General features: G+C 41.9%; 2 protein-coding genes across 2 annotated transcripts; one reads left to right on the forward strand and one right to left on the reverse strand.

The window, feature by feature from the left end:
* Window positions 1–535: 535 nt before the first annotated feature.
* On the forward strand, window positions 536–1,344 carry LOC111076969. The gene has a single exon (XM_022371053.2). The coding sequence runs from the start codon at window positions 602–604 to the stop codon at window positions 1,208–1,210; it is 609 nt and encodes a 202-aa protein (XP_022226745.2). The 5' UTR covers window positions 536–601; the 3' UTR covers window positions 1,211–1,344.
* A 4,173-nt stretch (window positions 1,345–5,517) lies between these two features.
* On the reverse strand, window positions 5,518–18,775 carry LOC111076985 (kinesin-like protein GA13060). Its single transcript, XM_022371068.2, has 7 exons — window positions 18,576–18,775; window positions 16,022–16,454; window positions 12,731–13,037; window positions 12,014–12,247; window positions 10,635–11,234; window positions 9,148–10,234; window positions 5,518–8,925 (listed from the first exon to the last, which is right to left on the reverse strand). The coding sequence occupies exons 2-7, from the start codon at window positions 16,355–16,357 to the stop codon at window positions 8,055–8,057; spliced, it is 3,435 nt and encodes a 1,144-aa protein (XP_022226760.2). The 5' UTR covers window positions 16,358–16,454; window positions 18,576–18,775; the 3' UTR covers window positions 5,518–8,054.
* Between the last annotated feature and the right edge of the window lie 1,871 nt (window positions 18,776–20,646).

Consider the following 20,646-nt stretch of genomic DNA (forward strand, 5'->3'; position numbering starts at 1 on the left):
CCTTTGTTAGGGAATGGGAATATAGGAGAGGTATGTGTATGTTGTATGTGTGGCACAAATAAAGTTGAATTATTATTTTTCTTTATGCTTACTTTGGTCGGGGGGCGCTCCTGTGGTTGGGGGCGTGGTGCGTGCCCAGAATGCTCAAGTGTTGCCAAGTTGCATATTCGCTTCGTTATCCTCCATTGGGGTTATGCCACCAGCAAGCAAAAGCAGCAGTACAGCAGCTCACATCGTCAAGCGCGCTTTAAAGAGGGGAATACGCAAACCATATTGGATATTTAACAAGGAATTGCTGGCATTTCTGTGTAAATTCTTGCATACTTATCCCATTTTTAATATGCAGTGGCGGTATTTCCTTGAACGGCATTTAAATTTGTGGTTGTTTTAGGTTTTTAAGTGGTATTAGGATGGATTTCCGTTTATTTTTTCGTGGAGGCTGCAAAATGTAAAATGTAAAAAGTGTTCAAAAATAACATCGGTCTTGTATTTTGTCGTGTAATTTCCACATAACACATGTACGTTTCCACAGCAATCATTCATTTAACGTTCATCCCATTGTAAACAAAACACTCAAAATAAGTCAAAATTCGAGCTGGTGATGGGCGAACCCATATCGGGTCGCTGTGCCCGCTGTCTGTACAACAGCCTCCTCCTGTGTACGGCACTGAGGGTTGTACAGCACCTGAAGCCAGAGGAGTACCCATTTGCCTATGCGGCCGGTGCGGTGGGCGTTGCGGTCGCAGGTCTCGGCCTGCTACGTGTGATCTTTGCCAGCGGCCAGCCAACCGAGTGCAGACGGCTGCGCGACATCAGCCATGGGTTCCTGGAGCTGGCTCCCCTACCGCTGGTCAATATGGATCTGTATATGCAATCCACGGGAATGATGAGTGCCGTTACCCTGGGCCATGCCTGCTTTGTGCTGCCCCTGAGCTTCGATCTGTGCTGTTCCCTTTTCAAGGGTCGCCACGATTGCGACACGGGCGATAGTCTGCGTAATCTCACGATACTGGGGAACATTGTGTCACTGGGTTTTCTTGGAATGATGGAGCGCAACTTCTTCTATATCCGCATGATGCTTGTGATGATTGCGGTGCGTTATGGTGGGGTGCTGATGGACAGCATGCAGGAGGACGCTGGCGAGGATATGCAGGTATGCGGCACGGCGCTGTTCTTTCACCTGCTCGGCAAGGCCCTCGAGGCGAAGTGAGTCCTTGGGGTTAACTATGCTCAAGACTTGCGGTCGCCTCGTGCTACGCTTCAAGGGTTTCTGCATTTAATTTTCCATGAATTTGACTTTGGCCCTTTTTCTACTGTATTAAATATCATTTGTCGGCTTTTAAATTGCTGTTCATGTTTGTTCATGTTTTTGTAATTGCCACAACACTCCATATCCTCTCCTTACCCCTGACCCCATCCATACATATATTCCCCCCTATAAGGAGGCCACTTCTTTGGCTTCCCTGGTGTGTCACACACATTATAATGATATATCGGCGATTACCGATGCGCAATAAGTGCACCACCCACCCGTACCCTCAATCGTACTTGTACATCCCTAAGTCGTTCTCCAATTGAGACACAAAGCCATTCGTCGCTGATTCATCGCTCTATCTGCAAGCGAAAGGTTCTTATCAATAGATACGGACTAGATAACAAAGCAATTGTATTTAGATACGGTCTCAATCGTTAAGTTTTCTGGAAAATTCCAAGTGCTTTTGATGAAATGTGTGCGCTATCTATGCAAAAGTATTTATAGGTGGATATTTAAAATAAGCCCTAACCCTTAACCAATTCTATTAGCATAGTCTTATGAACTATTCTACTTATAAAAGAGAAAATACAACATTATAGCAAATTAATATTAGAAAAGCCTCTTTTCAGTAGTAATTAATACAAAAAATTGGAAAGAGCTAGAAATGATGTCCATATATTCAGAAGTGTAGTCGAAAACAATTTCATGCACTAAAATTCCCATTAAAAACCCGCTGTGATCGCTTCGATAAATGAAATTGCAAATGAACGAAGTGCCGATTATGAATGCAATCACAACCGTGTCAGCCTGCCTCCTAGTGAGAAATGCTGATGACATTTGTCAATACCCCCCAATTACCCTTCTCCGCTAAATTAGAACTATTCCCCATTGCCCGCTGATTTCGTTGTTATATTTATGTACGCATATTTTATGTACATATTTTAACGCTGCCAGTCAAATGACAGACTCTAATTGCAAACGGGACAGATTTTAATGAGTGCACCACACAACCCATACCACCACAAATGTCCCTAAAGTGCATGCGGGTGTACAGTGCGGTGCAAAAGTTGTGTCGATTGTGCTAACTAAAATTGTGGAGTGGAATAATGTTCTATAAATTTAAGAAACTTCATTGGAACAGTCTGTATACATATGAATATCATTCTGTATTGATATCGCTATGCTATGTATTCTTTTCGATGAAAGTTTATTCAGATTAATCAGATAAAAAATAATCTATTTATAAAGTATAGAAATAAAATAGAATAAATATAATAAACATAGTTGGCCCACAAACTAAAATATTATGTACTACATAGTACGTAGGTATACATAGTGGTTGTACAATACGAATTCTAAAGAGGAGATGGCACTCCAAATTAAATGTTGACACGGTTTTTATCATATTCCATATTGTCTAGTGGATCGGGAGGCCCGCGGGAGGCCCGGGTTACATTCCCGGTATGGGAAACTGTTAAAAGTTTTTTGTCGATCAAGAGAAGTATTTTTTTGTTCACTGTTAGAACTCTTTCTGGAACCAATTTTATTGGGAACTACTTTGTTTAAAAAACGGTTCCATCTCCATTTAGTGGGTGGGAAGACTTAATAATGCCTTTGATATTGGAACGTGCTTTGTTAGAGTTAAAATATAGCATTATAGCTATGGAGCTGCACTGTATGTTCCATGTATAAGTTTCTCTATATATAGTTTTTGCCATTTTTATTTTTGTATTGCCCCCTCCATTTGGGGGCAGCATTTTGCTTTATTCAACTTGACAAGTGAAGTGTGTGTGAATATTTTTTTAGGTCACAAACACCAACAAGAACAGTCCACATCAAAATGGAACTCCAGCTCCTGCTCGTACTCCTCCCCCCATCAAAAAGTGGACTCTCTTGCAACTCGTACTGCTACCTGGTCGGAAAAAACACAGACACACAGTGAGTGAAAAACACCTGAAAAAAAAAAGTGAAAAAGCAAACCAGAAATGGTTCGAATCCTTTTCCATCCTGTTTGGAATTGGGCCTGGAGTGCGGAGGGAACTTCGGGAAATTGCAGTCAACATTTATTTCCGCAGTATGATGGAAAAATTCGAAAATAATTTGCGAGCCATAATTAAAAGGCGACAGCAGGAAAAATTGAGACAGAAAATGTGGGAAAAAACTAGGAAAAAGTCGCCAGGAAAAGGCAGGAAAATAAGTGGAGTGGGAAAGGGAGGAGGAGCTACACAGAGTCATAAAGAGTCGTCCCTCGAATGTCCTCAATCCGCTGGGGTCATAAACAATTCCATGGCATAGACGGCTTTTCGATTTTCGCCTCAATTGACAACATATGGCGAGCAGACTCCCAAGGAGGAGAACAAACACAACAACAAAGCAAGCAGGTCCTTTGAGAGACTACAGGAGGGTACGCGGGACTCCCTGCACCCCACTTCCCACTCCTGCGTGGGCGGGGCGGAGCGGCATTTGCATTTGTGACTGCGAACTGCGAATGCGAAAATTTAAAGTTTCCCGATAAGAGGGTTGTAAAAGCACAACAAAAAGCGTATCGGAGCGGGAGAGTCCTCGCAAACAGGAGTTGGGGCGCAAAAAAATGGCGACGTTTGCGAGGAAAGGAACACGAAAAGGGCGGCGGCGGCAGACAAAAGACGAAGACGCAGCGAACGGAGGCAGCAAACAAGAAAAATCGCTGCAGCGAAAGTGGCAGGAGGGTGAAAGGCTGGGATCCTGAAGGTGATGGGACAAAGTGAAGGATGTGCTGGTGTTGGGGGGATTTTGCGATAGAAGTTTAGTTATACGACTTTTTCGCATTGTAGAGCGCGGCATTTGCCAGAAGGTGCCAACACATTTTATTGCTTGTACTCTAACGGAGAGGAAGGGTCTGTGGATTTTGAGGTTACATTTGGATGCTGCATTTTATCATTCCATTGAAATGGAATACAAATTTCTTTAGGATTGTCTTCAATTTGAGTTGCTTTTTAACTTTTAACTTTTATAAGGAATAGAATTGTATCTATAATTTCTATTCGGAGCAGAGCCCCGCCGACTAGCTGCTTTACCAATGTTATTGTTGGCCTACAGCCGCATATGTATGTTTGTTTACTACTTAGTTCATGTTATGATTATTTTCGCTCATGCTTTGTACTTGCTTGCCCTGCTAAGCGCTTTTTGGAAGCTTGCTCTTCGTTATCTACAACTCTACGCAGCCGAGCGAAGCTGCACTCAGCGAAGGATGATAATACAGAACATACATACATTCGAATTTTACGGCTGCGCCGTGTTCTTATTTATTCTAAATAATTATTCGGCCGATCGGGGATAAAAACCATTATCCCCATAAGATCGGAATAATTGTATATCCAGCATGAAGAAAATAAGTTTCCTGTAGTAGCTACACTAAGATACAGTAAGATAAACCGAACAACCGATCTCATTTTACGGCTAGCTCTCTTCCAGTGGGACTACCCACCCACCACATCCTACATTGCACAGTGTTTCCATTGTGCTTTCCAGACTGTTTTGAAAGATATAACTCAGTTTAATTTAGATTTATAAGAACACTTTATATAATAAACTATTCTTTTTTGTCGTATCTAGCCTATTTATCGATTAGCTTATGATTCGTTTCATCTTTATCTAATGCTCCACGAGGGCTGCTGTGCTCTATAATGCAATATCTTGCTTCTCGTAGCGAAGCCTACTCTTATTCGCCTCGTATTTAGATATTTCTTTAAGAGCAACGGTGTAATCGTTCACTTTGTTACTCACATGGGTCATCATCTAGGTGTTTCATAATTGTTGGTACTAGTGAGAATACATTTCAGTTTCTAAAAAATACCCCAACACTTCCTGCAAAATGTGTATTCTATAGAATTTTTATATCCCTGTAGGCATTTAGGGTATACGTCTTGCGTCTTTGTAGAGCACTGGCTCTGCCTTTCGAGTTTTATTGTTCGACATTTCACCCTTCAGTACACGTTCTTATCATCTGTTCTTGCAGAAAGAGGTTGGGGGTAGTGGTGTGGCCACAGCACGCTCCATGCTTCAGATCTACGACTCTATGTGCTGCCTCGATATTTGGCAGTTCTCTCTGTATCGCACATGCCTCTATCTATAAAACGTCATCTTTATTTGCCCAACTGAGGCACAAAAATAACCATCTCCCCATGCCATACCATGCTGTGCCACATGTAGCATCCCCAATTATGTACCACCCACCCTCCCAGAGTAAGCAAATAAAACCAGCTGTCAATTTGTTTATATTATAAAAAATAATTAGTCTGTATTCAGCGCCGAAGTCGACGACTCCATCATATTTCTATATATTTTGCATGTTGCACGTTGGTTGAACGTGGATGTGCGTGTGTGTGTGCCAGGCTGCAAATTGCAATTTGGGTTTGAAAGAAGTTAGGTTTCGTGTGTTTCTTTTTTTTGTTGGGAGGGGGCTTAGGTGATTTTATCGTATAAAATTTAAAAGCATAGCGAGTGGACGAGTTACGTTTGGGGGATTTGTCAGTGATTAATTATGCACGCTCGATAAGTTGAATAATAATCGTATGGATAATGGATAATGCAATATAATTAGTGTTAGACATTTCTCATTGAATGTACGATTTACATACATATGTATGTGTGATGTTGAATGGCTGAATAATGACTAAAAAATAAAGGCATTTAAAAGATATTACTTAACGCTTCTTAGATGATAAAAAAAAGTAGAATTTAGCTATATTCCCGTAGGTGCGGCATCTTTCATTTTTTTGTTTTACTCTTTTTACGCATATATGTATGTATGTATAAATATTATATTAATAATGTTATAATAAACATTATAATATAATGTTGTGTATTTATAGAATATTGCATTAGGGCTTTTTCCTTAAAATCCATCTATCCAATCGCTTAAAGAATATTTATATCTCTGATAAATATATACTATATATATTGATTTATTTTTGTTGAATTTCCTCATGTTTCATCATTGTATTTTCTTTTTGTTCGTTTTGTAACATAGTTTATTTAGGCAAAAATGGCAACAAAATTGTATGTTTAACATTTGTCTACTTTAGCAAAAAACGTTCTCTCTTTACTACCTTATAGTCAGTGAGTGTTCTTGTCGTTTATTTTTTTGGTTTTGTTTGGGTTACGTAGTAGATGTGAATAACTTTAGCTAACTAACAATTAATTTAAACATTTCGTGTAACTTATAATTGGCAATAAATCGTTTGAATAAGCAAACATTCAACATTTAGCAATACTTATGCGATATGTGATAACTCAAAACTAAAACAATAAATAGCTATATATGATATATCGTGTATGTATATATACTTTATATATATATATATATATATATTGTAGATGTTGTATGTATATAGATTTATCTCTGCATTGTAAAGTTGTTGTGATTGTAGCCTGATTATGTATATATATTTTGTGTTATTTTTTATAGATACAGTTTGGGATACTAACGGCTTGGGATCTCTATACTATTTTCTTTCTCTTTCAGAATTCCTTATGTATTCTGGTTTATATCATATGTATTTCCATTCCCAATAATATATGTACCCCATTATGCTATCTGGCAACTTAAGATACTTTTTAAAGCCCCGTTTGAACTTATGCGTGTATTTAGTGAGTGAGTGAGTGAATGAGTCGAACGATTCAAATGGTTCGATTGATTTATAGCGCATATACAGTACGTTGCGAAACTATAAGACAGCTGAAGATTTTGAAAACGTTTTGAAATGGATTTTAAGTGAAAGACATGTATGACTGTAAGCTTCAAATATCTTAAAAAGAAACACTAGAAAAAATATATTCTAATAATTTTTATGAAACATAAATAAAGGAAACAAACAGAAATTTTCATAAAGACTATTTTTCTATGATATTGGAAAATATTCCTCTATCTATAACCTAACTATAAAATCCTAGAAAAATCATTAATTTCTAAGACTTTATTTTAGATTGATATTAATAACCGATTTGGATAAACTTGAACCAAGGATGGGTTTTCTAGAATACATACATACATATGTGTATATAAATATGAGTATGTGTCCTTTTTAGTTTTCCTAAGTCTTAATTTCTGCTTATTGGCTCTAATGAATGATATGGGTGATAAAATTTCTCTATTACCTTTATTCATACTAAATCTTGGGTTCATAAAAATAGTATAAATAGATCAGATGAGGCTCTATCAAAATAATCGTGCATGAAAAATTTGATATGCGGGAGATGGAAATGGCTATATATTGTAATGATGTTACACCAGCCAAACCAAAGATTCCTACAGATTCCAGGCATTAATAGAAAATCAACTGAGCCGCGCTGCTGCATAGCGCGTGACAGGTAAAACCAAACCGCTTGTGTAATTGCAGCCATATCCATCATAACCCATTCAACCCCATTTCAACTGCCTTTTAGCTGCAAAACGCACTGTAGTTATTAGTTATTATCGTATTATCATAATTAAGGTAGTTGTTGGGTTAGTTATTAGATTACTTAAAAATTGTGTTTGTTTGTTGCCTTTGTTTTCTTTGTCTTGTATGGCAACCGTCGCCTAGTAAAAGTTAATCAGTCGCTATCAAAAGATCCACCAAAGGATGTGTCTGTTCTCCTACGTTCTCCTACACAATTGTGATCGTTCCGATCATTAATCTGATCTCGTCCTAGATGTTTATGATATTTTTCTTATTTTGTTTTTTTTTGGCCATTTGAATGCTGGACTTAGCTCTGGTTTTCATTTGGTGGGTGATTGGACTGGTCCTCATCCTCCTAATGTTGCTGTTGTTGCTTCCTAGAAATCACTGATTTCACCCTCAGTCTCTGGATATGTGCAGGAGAAGGGAGTGAGAAGCCAGTTGCAGAGGCCCTTGTTGCCGGCGCCGCTGCCCTCATGGCGATGCCGATGTTTCTTGTGGCCGCCGCCATGGCCATGTCGCTGATAGTTACCCGTGGAGGTTCCTCCACCAACTGCTCCTCCTCCACCTGATATGGTGATGCGATGCCGCTGACCCTTGGACATGCCAGAGGCGAAGCTGCTCTCGTCGGAGTCCCGCACTGTGGCCACACTGTGGTAGCCGCTCTCCGCCCGTCGCGAGATGCCCGAATGCTTCGATGTCCGCGGCGTGGAGTTGGAGTCATGACCGCTGTCGTACGCCTCCGAACTGGTGTTCAGCGGCAGCAGTGGCAGCCTCGACTGTGCCGCCAGTGGCAGGATGTTCGTAATCTCATTGAGCTTATGCTGGGCATCCTCCAATGAGTTTCTTTTACCCACCGCCGCTGCCATTGCCTTCTCGTCCAGCTCGCAGATGTCGTCGTGCTGTGGGGCGAAACGTTTCTCGCTTTTTGGCAGACTCGGATCGGAGGCGCCATCCGGCTGCCGCAACAGGGCATAGTCATCCATTCCTGCAATCTCCATGATGCCATTGAGACTCGGCAGCGATCCCTGGCTGGGGCTGTGCGACGGCTGCTTGGGCGGACTCGGCGTCAGGCGGTAGGCTGGCTCGCTGCAGACGCTGCTCTGCCCAACATTGAAGCGGAACACGGGCTCGCTGAACACACTGCTCACGTCCGTGCGGAAGAGCGCGGCGGAGGGCGTGACCTCGGCCATGGCCAATTGGGAGGTGAAGATCTCGTGTAGGCGTGCCAGTTGATCAAACTGGTGTCTGGAAATATTATAAATGATAGCATAAAGGAGGGGTATATTAGTGGAAACATTTTTGTCGAGGCCCCGTCGGACGGGAGAGATTCACGATGCTGAAATGATAGCTGTCGCAGGGTGGAAGGTTTTTCAGTCCAGGCACACGCATCTTGACATGTAGATGTAGCTTTTCAATCAAATCCAATCAAAAGAAAAACAAAGCTTAATTAAAAAAATTCTCCCTTACCTGGCTCTCTCTCCACACTCGCTGAAGGATTCACAGGCCATATTGAAGCTGGACACAAAGGAGAGATTGTCGCAGTGGCTCAGAGCCGAAAGCGGATGCATTGAATGCTCCTGCTCCCGGGCCATGGTGCGGGCAATTTCTTCCTCCGTGACCTGCAGCCCACAATCGATGCTGCGCTGTGATGAAGGACGATGATGATGCGATGAGGAGGCACGACTGGCCACGAGATCAGCCTCGTGTAGTTGTTCCCTTGAGACGTGCCGCGAGAGCATGCGGTGCAGGCTGTCGTGTGAGATGTCCCTGGATCCCAATGGATCGTCGAACAGCGGAAGAGCGGGTGGCACCTCCGAGGGACCGCTATCCTGATCCTCATCGCCATCCGGCGGCAGCGACATGTCCTGTACGAGGAGGGGCAGACTCTCGAAGCACTGCTGTGGAAGATCCATCGATTGTTCAGGAACGAATGCGGATCTATCGGGGAGATCTAAAGATTTCTGCTTCAGCTGCGAGAGCTTCCAATGTAGCGCCGTGGGGGAATTGCTGGCCGATAACGTGGCCGGACTCTGGAAGACTTGCGACGTTTGGGTCTCCACCCACTGACGGATCATGGTCTTCTTGTGGGAGTCCATGAAGCCATAGCCCTGCGTCTGACCTCCAGCCGCCGGGAGATTTCCCGCCGTGAGGGATCGACAGGACAGGGATTTGGGTCCATCCACCCACGTCTCGCACTGCTTCACGTGATTCACTTCGCGCATCAGGTGCCGTGCCTCCGCCACTTTGGCTCTTGATACTCGTGGTCCATCAATCCATTGCTCCTCTGTAATCTTTCTCATGCCTGCTTCAAGTTGCTCCAAAGCTGCTCCTGGATGTGCCCCCGAATGGGCACCAGAGTGCGCTCTACGTAGAGGAGAACCTTTGGGCGATGGTACGTTGGATCCCTTGGATACCATATGTCGGGGTATGGGTATCGGCGAATGCTGTTGCTGCAGCTGCGGCTGTTCGTGTGGGACTAGAGGAGACGAGCAGGCTCCTGCTCCTGCATGACGTTTGAGGCTGCCAATGGGACTATTTCCGGGAAGCTTTTTGACTGTGTGAAAGGAAGAAAATGTAGAAAGGGACAGCTAGAAAATCTACTCAAAGAGCTGCTGAATAGAGACTGTAAACTTTAAAACTATCAGAGAATAAAGCAGTAAAATTATGCCTATAGACGGGAATGGTTATAATATTGGTTGTATTTCTTCCAAGTACGAGCATTATTGGATAGATATAACTCTTAAAATTATTTAAATTATTTTGAAACGTATTATTTACTGATCTGTAACATTTCATAACGATCGGATAGTTATGGTCAATGGTCCTTGAACACATCATTCGTATAGTTCATATTTTGTTTTAATAGAAATTCTCATTATGTGATTGTTTCTTCGACTATTCTCGTTCTCTATCTTCTCTATAATAGTCGTTAGGTATATATTTTGTATCCTTACCCTTCTCCCCTACTGCTGCCATTGCCTTCTTCATCATCATGGGACTGGAGAGTCCCGCTTTCATCTGCGTTGGGGGCTTCTCCAGACCACTGACCTTCATGGCCTTGCCCATTATCGCGCGATTGTCGCCAGCGCTGAGTGATGGAAGATAGACAGGCGGATGTTCGCCGTCGGTAGCATCGTCATTGGGCCCCATATAGATGACTGTATCGGCGGAGATTTCAGAGCTGGAGGGATCCGCACCAGAGCCAGCTGATGAGCCGCCGCTGAGGCCTTGCGCGAGGCCCACGGCCAGGGGCATGGGTACGCGGTGCTTGCGGCGTCGTAGGCGATGTATGCGCGAAGCAATTTGGATGGTGGAGAGGGCATCCTGGTAGCTCTGGTCGTGCAGGACGTGGGCCACAATCGCCACGTGGCAGGTGATGGGCGCCAGGCAATCCTTGAGCAGCGGCGTCAGCGGGTGGTCCTTGTGTGGCGGATGCCTCTGCCCCGATAATATGGCCAGCAGTATGTTGCCGATCCCAGACAGGGGCAAACCCCCGCTGCGATTGGCACAGCCGCCCAAGTCGATGATATGTAAACGACTCCGACCGCCAGCCACTGTAAATCACAAAGAATAAAGGGGATTGGGAGTCAGAGGTTGTGTGTGGGAAAGGGACAGATTGGCGTGGGATTGGGGATTGGAGTTCGTGTTGGAGTAGGAAATGCGACACTTTAATGGTGCTGCTGCCTCCCCGTCTAGTGCCAGTCAAGCATTTAGCGGGCCACTTGAGTGGCTACAGCAGCAGCAACAACAACAACAACTGAGTGTGGCAGCCATCACTACACCACACGCCTGCAACCCACCAACATCTAATACACAACAAAAGGCAACAAGAAATAACGAAATGAGATTCGGTGACCGAAGCGTTTGATACCCTTGGAGATTTAAGGTTTTTAAGGGTAGATTTTTGATATAATCAGATTTATATACAATTTTGTTCAGATATGAAGAATGTCCTGAAACTACAGACTGCGAGTTTTTATTCGATTTTTCAAAGGGAAGCAAAATGAATTAGGACTATTTTTGGCTGTGCTTGTAGATTGTAAAACACATACATACATACATAAGAGTATGCATGTAAGTGCAAATGTAAATCCCTTAGAACCCTTAGTTTCCGACATACTATACTGCAGGAAGTATTAAGAAGAACCTGTGATAATTTTAAGCCAGATATCTTAAGAAACTTAGGATAGATAATGTATACATTATAAACAGATAAACTGAAATTCGTATCGAATTTTCTATAGCCCGAAAATTCGTAATTTATCTTTTAAAAACCATAATACTTTCTCTCTGCAAGGGTATTTTTCCCTCAAACAATAAGGTAGACACTTACCACCCCCCTTGCGGGACAAGCTGTACTGGTAGACATGCAGTGTAAAGATGAGGGCGGACTCCAAGGGGGCCGTGCCCCCTCCTCCAGGCGTGGAAGTAGAACCGGAACTTTTTAAGCGTCCGGCCAGAGCCGAGTCGAGGAAAAGCGCCGCACGCTCAGCGGTGGGTGCACGTAGTTCCGTTGGACCGCCAAGGAAGTCGTCACGCAAATAAATCCCCGGGGAGTCGTCAGATTCTGTGTAGTCGCCAGGAGTAGCAGGAGTTCCAGCAGCAGAAGCAGCAGAAGCAGCAGAGTAGCAGGAGTTTGCGATGGAGTCCAGAGTAAGACAAAGACGGTGACGAAGACGTAGATGGGGAGTGAATGAAAAGGACATTAGGTTTTTATGTTGGAATAAACGCCACATTCTATGAGCACTGCCAGGGGACGACTGAGAACCAGGGATAAGGGAGGAGGAGGAGTGGGATGGGGATGAGGTAATGGGAGGTAAGTGGGTGAGGCATGGGGCATGAGGAACACTGGTTCGCAGGTTAAGTTTATTCAAATTGTGCCAGTTACGACGGGACGACCCGACCCCAGTCATCATCATCATCGCCATTCGCCATGGCCCAGGGGCAACATTACAACACGCCCCCACAATGTCCATTCATTTCGCCCTTGACAGCAAACAGGTGGCATGAGAACTGAGAACTGAGACTACCGCCCCATCCATCTGCTTACCAGCCGCATGCGAGATGAGCAAATCCGTCGAGAGTGCATCCGGTTTGGTGGCACTGACGCCCACAGCGCTAACGCGAACAGAGAATCGAGCGCCGCTCTTCTGACGCCGCTCCTGGATGCCCTTGTAGAGCCAGGCAATAGCACAGGGGGCGGCTCCCAAAGAACATGCCTGCCCATTTGCCACATCGCCTCCCAGCACCGTGTGGTGCTGTCCAGTGGCGGGGTAGCCCATCGCCAGGAGGCAGCCATCCGAACCCTCTAGTACCGCGGGAATCACTTCGCTGAGGGCCGATGCACACACATCCGACTGAAATGGGCGGAGAGTAAGGGGGTGAGAGAATAAAATAAACGAGAAAGAACGTGTGAGTCGCTTCTAAAGACGCGACTCTACTTATACCCGTACTAGTCAGTATTTACATTTTTGAACATATGATTTAGTTTTAGCATTAAAAAAAAATTTTACATTTTACATTTTTTTGCTACATCTGTTATTACATTACATATATTATGTATATTCTACATCTAACATGTAGTTATACATGTACCCTTTAGTTCTACATCTCCCGCTAGGGTTGCTCGCGCACTGAACGCGGCGGTGTGGGCGAGGGAATGGTTGTGTTGTAGTGGTCAGGGGGGGCAGGGAAGCAACTGAAAATTATTTCGTCATCTGGCTATAATTATGAACCGTCTTTCAGTTCGCAGTCTGGTAGTTGGGCTCTCTACGATCCTTTACTTATCGCAAATGTGCCCCACGTTTTCGTCCTTTGTGTGGGCGGGGGGGCGGGGCGATTGAATCCTTGTAACAGTGGGTATCACATGAGTCTGGAAACCAAATTTGGTTGCCCAGCCTTATAGTCTCTAGATCTGGCGCTCATCGCAGCAGCAGCAGCAGCGACAGACAGCAGCGGACAGCAGCTGGCTATATCGCTCGGCTATTGTGCTTAGATATATATCTTTTGGGGTCGGAAACGTTTCCTTCTCTGCGTTACACACATCCACTTTTACCACAAATCTAATATACCCCTTAACTCTTTTTGAGTACGGGTATAAAAATGGATAGGGGGCTCGTTCTTTTCCTACTGTTGGCCCTGATTGGGGGCTAATTCGATTATTGGATTGCTGATTAGAAATACTACTTGTATTCGGGGGTTAGATTATATCTTTTAATTTGATTCGATTGGGTTTTAGTTCTAGTTTGAGGGATCGACTGATGAGTGATGGCACTTCACGGGTCATAAACCACGTGAATGGAATGGTCTGTGGAAATAATAGATTATGATATGTGAATATAGTTTTGTGTTCCTAACACAAAATTCCTAGTTCCTAACAATAATTCTGACTTATTTGCAGTGGGATTTAAAATGAATGCTATTATTAATGAAAATAACGGCACAGCGACATTTCTCCGGGATGTCGTATGTCGTTTCAAAAACGACATATCTCCTGCTGAAAAATGTATGGCAGGAGATATGTCGCTCGGAGATATGTCGTTATCCCGAAAATAACGCATATGGGAGCTTATCCAAATCATCCTAAACTTTGGAAAATATTTTTACAATTCTTATATATATGTCTACAACTCATTTTTATCATTCAGATTTTGTATTTGTAATGCAATAATTGGGATACTGTATTTTTGTATCTAATATGTACATATATGTATTTGAATAATCCTACTATTTAAAACATATCGGTCCGTTCCTTTTTTTTATTCCTCAATAGTTTTAAGAACTTTAATTTCTATGAAGTATAACACTAGTCAACACGATTTTTCCTCAAGGAACAAAACGAACTTTTTCTTAAAGATTTGGGGCTTAGAAATGGTTTGATGATATTTTTTTTTTTTCTATGGCAGAACTTTTTTTTAAAGAATTTTTGAAAACTGGTATTTTTTTTTTTAGCTTTTTTCAGAGGTAGCGCTTGTTTTTTTCACATAACTCTAGTATCTTACGTCTGGTTGTAAAGAACTTTGCTATTTTGAAAAGATAATTGAAACAGCTAGAAGTTGATGCCAAACACTTTGTGATTTCAGCTTACCGTCTGGGAAATATAAAGCATTGAAATGCAAAAATGATGATATTGTGGGGTATTTTTACGAAATTTTGACTTTAAAAACTCAGGAAAAGTCGAAAAAAAATTATATCTTGTGTCCTCTATTTTTTGTGTATAGGTGCGTTAATTGGCGTCGTTTAAGGTATCGCTCATTAAAATCTATGGAGAGACTTTGGAGGTAAAATTCGTTAACCAAACCTAAAATATGGAAAAAATGAACAAAAAATACCTTTTTGAAGGCGGCGGGCCCAACTGCCAATTGGGAACAAAGCAAACGAAAAAGGGTTGTACATTTGGTACTTGATCGCGTTCCTTTGTTCACAATTGGCAGTTGGTCCCGCCGCCTTCAAAAAGGTATTTTTTGTTCATTTTTTCCATATTTTAGGTTTGGTTAACGAATTTTACCTCCAAAGTCTCTCCATAGATTTTAATGAGCGATACCTTAAACGACGCCAAATTAACGCACCTATACAAAAAAATAGAGGACACAAGATATAATTTTTTTTGACTTTTCTATTTTTAAAGTCAAAATTTCGTAAAAAATACCCACAAATATCATCATTTTTGCATTTCAATGCTTTATATTTCCCAGACGTAAGCTGAAATCACAAAGTGTTTGGCATCAACTTCTAGCTGTTTCAATTATCTTTTCAAAATAGCAAAGTTCTTACAACCAGACGTAAGATACTAGAGTTATGTGAAAAAACAAGCGCTACCTCTGAAAAAAGCAAAAAAAAAAAATACCAGACTTCAAAAATTCTTCAAAAAAAAGTTCTGCCATAGAAAAAAAACCATAATTCTTTAAAAAATTTTAAAGCCCCATATCTATCAGAAAAAGTCGGTTTGGATCCTTGAGGAAAAAAAAAGTTCGATTTTGTCGAGTAGTGTAATCTGAGCTGATCTTTCCGTAGCAGTTCGGTCAATATTCAAAAGTCTCAAAAGCTGATTCCCTTTGATTATTGAAATATTTAACCTATCCACAATTCTATTGTTTAAAAAATTACTATATTTTTTCCCTAAAAAGTTATATATAAGATATCTCCGTACACTTAAATTTCATCTGGATATCCTCCGTAGTGCAAATATTTTCTGAAGTCCAATCTTTAAGTGATATTTTAAGAACTTAAACCAACTACTGAACTATTCTGTCCCGCCTAAAAAGTTTCTCGATACATTCCCAAAAGTTCTAAAATACCTTTCCCATCAAATATCTTTCCAAACTGCCATTCCCCCAATCACCTGTTTATCCTCTGCGGTGAAGAGATTATCGAATGCAAACATTTTGGGTGCAGCGACCATGGGTCCTCGCTCCTGAGCTGCCTGCGGGGGCGGACACACGTTCCGGGGATCGGTGAGCGTCACTTGACGCTTCTTTTTGTCTAAAGCCATGAATTCGGGCTCCCCGTTGGAGTCCTTTTCCGGCGCTCTGTCGGATACACGCAGCATAACCTTCACTTTGCCAACGCCGTAGCATTCGCGGCTACTGAGTCGTCGCGCTAGACCTGGTGGCATGGGCGGTGGGGCACGTTGCAGTGCACCGCAGAAGCCGCCGTTCCGGGAGATGCTGGAGGCCATGGCTGGTACTGCTGCTGCTGCTACTCCTCCTCCTGTTCGTCCTTGGTTTGTGGATACCACAGTTGTGGAAGTTTATGGATGGAAGCACTTTGGTTTCCTTTTGGATTTGGAGCGGAAGAAAATTGGGAGTTAATAAGAATCCCAAATGATTGTACGCAGCATTCGCCGAGCTTCCGTTTTTACGACAGGGATCTCGGAATGCAACCTCAATCTCTACGTATCCTCAAGCCACACACACACACACACACACACACACACACATATTGTTTGCTTTATATCTTTGCCAAAAGATTTTATGGCTTTTTAAATAGTTGCTAGCATCCAGAGTTTTGTGCCCCGTCATAAATTCCGATTTCGGCTCGGGCCAATGGGCATAAGTTATTTGAACCAAAGAACCCCCAAAGAAGGGTCTTCCTCCCGTCTATGGTAATGGCCATATCACTTTCTCTTTATGGTTATGAGCCATCTGTTTATCGGGCATATGCTTCACTGTACTATCATCACTTTCCTCTATCATTGGCACAGCCACTGTCACTGTCACTTAGTTGTGCTCTAAGCTTGTGTTTTATTCACTTGTAGCATCTTGTGCATAAACTCCAGATTTATGTTGAATTTGTTTAGGGTTTTATGTGTTTTTATTAGGCAAATTATACGCCTGGACATCTTCAATGGTCCTCCTCCGCTTTTGGAAGGACCACAGGGGTCCTGTGGACTGTTATCTTTTGTCATATTTTATGTCATTATAATGTTGCGTTTCAGCTTTATTTGTACAAACTTTCTTGTAAATTAATTTATTTGGGGACTTTTTTGATTGGGGATTGGGGTTGTCTCTCTTTTCAAATGGTATTTTTATAGCCGGTGCTTAAGAGAGAAATTTCATTCTATAAAAATATGTAAAAGGCAGAAGGCAGCACTTTTCAACTCTATAAATTTTACACAAGAATCCCATACATCTTCCTGCTTAAGATCTATTATATTCAGCCACATCTGTACTATCTATTCGTAAGATTATAAAAATCTAAATTCACGTTTCTAGTTCTAATTTATCATTTAACGAGATTTTATTGGATATAATAATAGATGATAAATTGGGTTCTACGCCATAAAATCTTTTGAGTATATTGAGTAATACGATTTCCATTTAAATCTTTTACATTTGTATCTCTCTTTAATTTACTTTTGGGAAAGTTTTAATTATATCCGTACTCCAAAAGAGCTAAGGGGTATATTGTATTTGTGGTAAAAGTGTAACGCAGAGAACGAAACGTTTCCGACCCATAAAGTATATATATTCTGTCTGTCTGTCTGTCCGTCTGTCCGTCCTGATGAGCGCCTAGATCTCAGAGACTATATATGCTTCCCCCACCTCCTCCAGCAAGAGACCCGCTACCCATTCTCTTTCTCGCTCGTACACTCTGCCTTGTTATGTACGCGAGCGCCCGCTGTCCGAGAAGATGTAGAATCCAAATGTTACATTTATAATCTAAATTTCAGATGTAGAAATTTTTCCATACTTCAGTATGTTTGAGCTTTATTTTCTGAAGTTTCCCATGTAAATTCCTTTGGACTTTCTGTCATCTTCTCCTGCTCTTTCCGTCAGTTCTTCTGCTGGGCCCGTGACATTTCTTCAATGCCTTCATTATTATTTCAATTTGAGTGGGGAACGTGACATTTTTGCAACGTCTTTCATTAATATTGTCCCTACCCCATAGACATTGTAGCTAGTCCTTCTTCCCCACTCCCTTCTCTGGCCTATGTCCTTTTGCCCTCCTTCATCTGTTCCGTTACCACTCTCTGGCTCTTCTACGAGTAGTATTGCCTTCCTTCATGATTCCTTCCGTCACGAATGACAAGGCAACAACTTGGGGTGGGGTTTAACTTCATTTTTCAGACTACACCTGCCACAACCTCTACGAATGATTTTTTTGTTTGCTCCTGCTCCTTCCTCCTACCATTTTCCCCTTCCTCTTTCGCCGCTTTTTTGGCTTAACTTCGTTTTGTTTTGAAGCTGTCCACCTTTTGAGTTTTAGCTTTGGGCTTTTCACACAAATCGATTGGCAATGCCTTCTAATTGTACGACGAGACCGACGACGCACAATGGCGGGGAGGTTAGCCGTCAGTCAGCGAGTGGGAGTGGAAGTCTCTCTTTGGAACAACACACACACACACACACACAGAAACAACGGGCCCACACGCTAACGGTATAACAAACACAAACCCTTTTTATGACTAGCAATTTCTTGTTGCTGTTGATTTCATCTTTGGCTTTTGCGATATTGGGGTTTGCTTAAACATGATTTACACTGTACTACACACACATCCAACACATCCAAACTTCTTTTCCGACTTTTGCTTCGATTTGTTGTTGTTGGTTCATCCACTCATTCACGCGACGCGAACGCCAGTCGCGTGGCGTTTCCGTTGGCATTACAATGGCAACTGCCGTTAGACGCGATGGATAAAGTTTTGGTGGAAGAGCTCCACGTTTTAGGGCGCTCTCTCTCTTTTTGACTTGAAAGCCACTACGCAGGCGTTCGATAAAGAAGAAGAAGAGGAGAGAGTATGCGTTAGCAAAGTGTTGTTTGCTGGCAATGCCTAAGCCCAAGGGTGAGCTTTGGAAAGGTCTTTCAATATAAGGTAGGGCAATGCAAGATGTATTTACGGAGTGCGCCCTCTGGAACGCTGACCATTTAACGACTGAACCATACTTATAAGATCTTATGTTTATAGTGAATCATTAATCTACTAAAGGGTAAAGAAACCGATCGGAATGAAGAAAACAAGTAGAAGTGCTGCTGTCTTTTGTCCCATGTAAGGTAATTTTGTTGGGATTAGTTATTGGCTTTTTATGATTAAAAAAAAAAGTGGATAAAGCATGTGGTGTTCCTCGAATAGCTACGAGTAACGTCATACTCTCTATAAATATATCTTGTTTCAAGCTTGCTCCTTCCACTTTATTTCTCTGATTTTTCAGGTTTTTCGTTGATTTTGACGCTCTTTAGCTCATTATTTCATGGTTTTCAAACTCTCTTTACTCTGAAATTACTTTCTTTAGATATTCATGCTCTCACTCTTTGCTTTGAGAACCGCTCTTTCAAGCCCTGCTTTCCTCTGTCTTCTTTTAATGCTTCAAGCATTAAGGCTCAGGTAAACAAAATCAGCGGGGCTTAAACAAAAGGAACATCGCAAATGATGTTTATATTGTAGACATTCACAAGAAGCGTAACAGAACAAAAAAAAGGAAAAAGAATAAGAAAGCACTCTCTCACAATGATAGTTGTTGCTGATGCTGATGATGGCTGCTGGAGCGTCACTTAAGTGCCGCTTGGTGATGTTGCATGGCAGCATGACAGCGGGGAGGATGGAGTGGGGTTGCTGGCATGGATGAGTGTTGTACGAGGGGTATGAAGAGGTGGGCACATATGCAAACGATGTGTTTTTAAGTCCGCTTACGTTTTGGGAGGCCCGTGAAGGAGACTCTCCGAGAGTGTGTGTTTTCTGGATGTTAGTATTTTTGTTTGATTGTATTTAAAAGGATGTGGATGCATGCATATGGGTGGATGGATCGAGTGGAGTGGAGATTGAGTGTGTCCAGGGCTTACCTTTATTTCTGTTCCGTTGGAGATGTCCTTTCGAACGGCTCAATTATAATGGACAGAATCTAAAAACGATAAGAGCTAATGCTACCCAAAGAGGATTTTTTCCCTTTAGAATTTACGATACCTATTTCACCGAACCTTTTTAACAAAAATGAAAGCCTACCTCCTATTGAAAAAAAGGGAAATAATGAATATCTAATAGATTTGAGAAGAAATTTCTTAAAAAACATCCATCCCGAAAGCAGAAGCAAATCTTATATTTTATATAATTATAAGCAACAAACAAAAATTTCCAATAAGCACCTTAAAGATTAGGAAACAATTTCCAATAATGTTAAAAACCTTAGTTTCCAAAAATCCATTACAGTCTATACCTTTACTTTCGACACTTAAATGCTGCTCAACTAATTACACTGGTCAACACGATTTTTCCTCAAGGAACAAAACCAACTTTTTATTAAAGATTTGGGGCTTAGAAATGGTTTAATGATATTTTTTTTTTTCTATGGCAGAACTTTTTTTTGAAAAATTTTTGAAAACTGGTATTTTTTTTTAAAGCTTTTTTCAGAGGTAGCGATAGTTTTTTTCACATAACTTTAGTATCAGACTTCAGACGTAAGGTCTGGTTGTAAAGAACTTTGCTATTTTGAAAAGGTAATTAAAACAGCCAATTGGGAACAAAGCAAACGA

The sequence above is a fragment of the Drosophila obscura genome, unplaced genomic scaffold (assembly GCF_018151105.1).
Source record: "Drosophila obscura isolate BZ-5 IFL unplaced genomic scaffold, ASM1815110v1 contig_36, whole genome shotgun sequence".
Lineage (NCBI taxonomy): Eukaryota > Metazoa > Arthropoda > Insecta > Diptera > Drosophilidae > Drosophila > Drosophila obscura.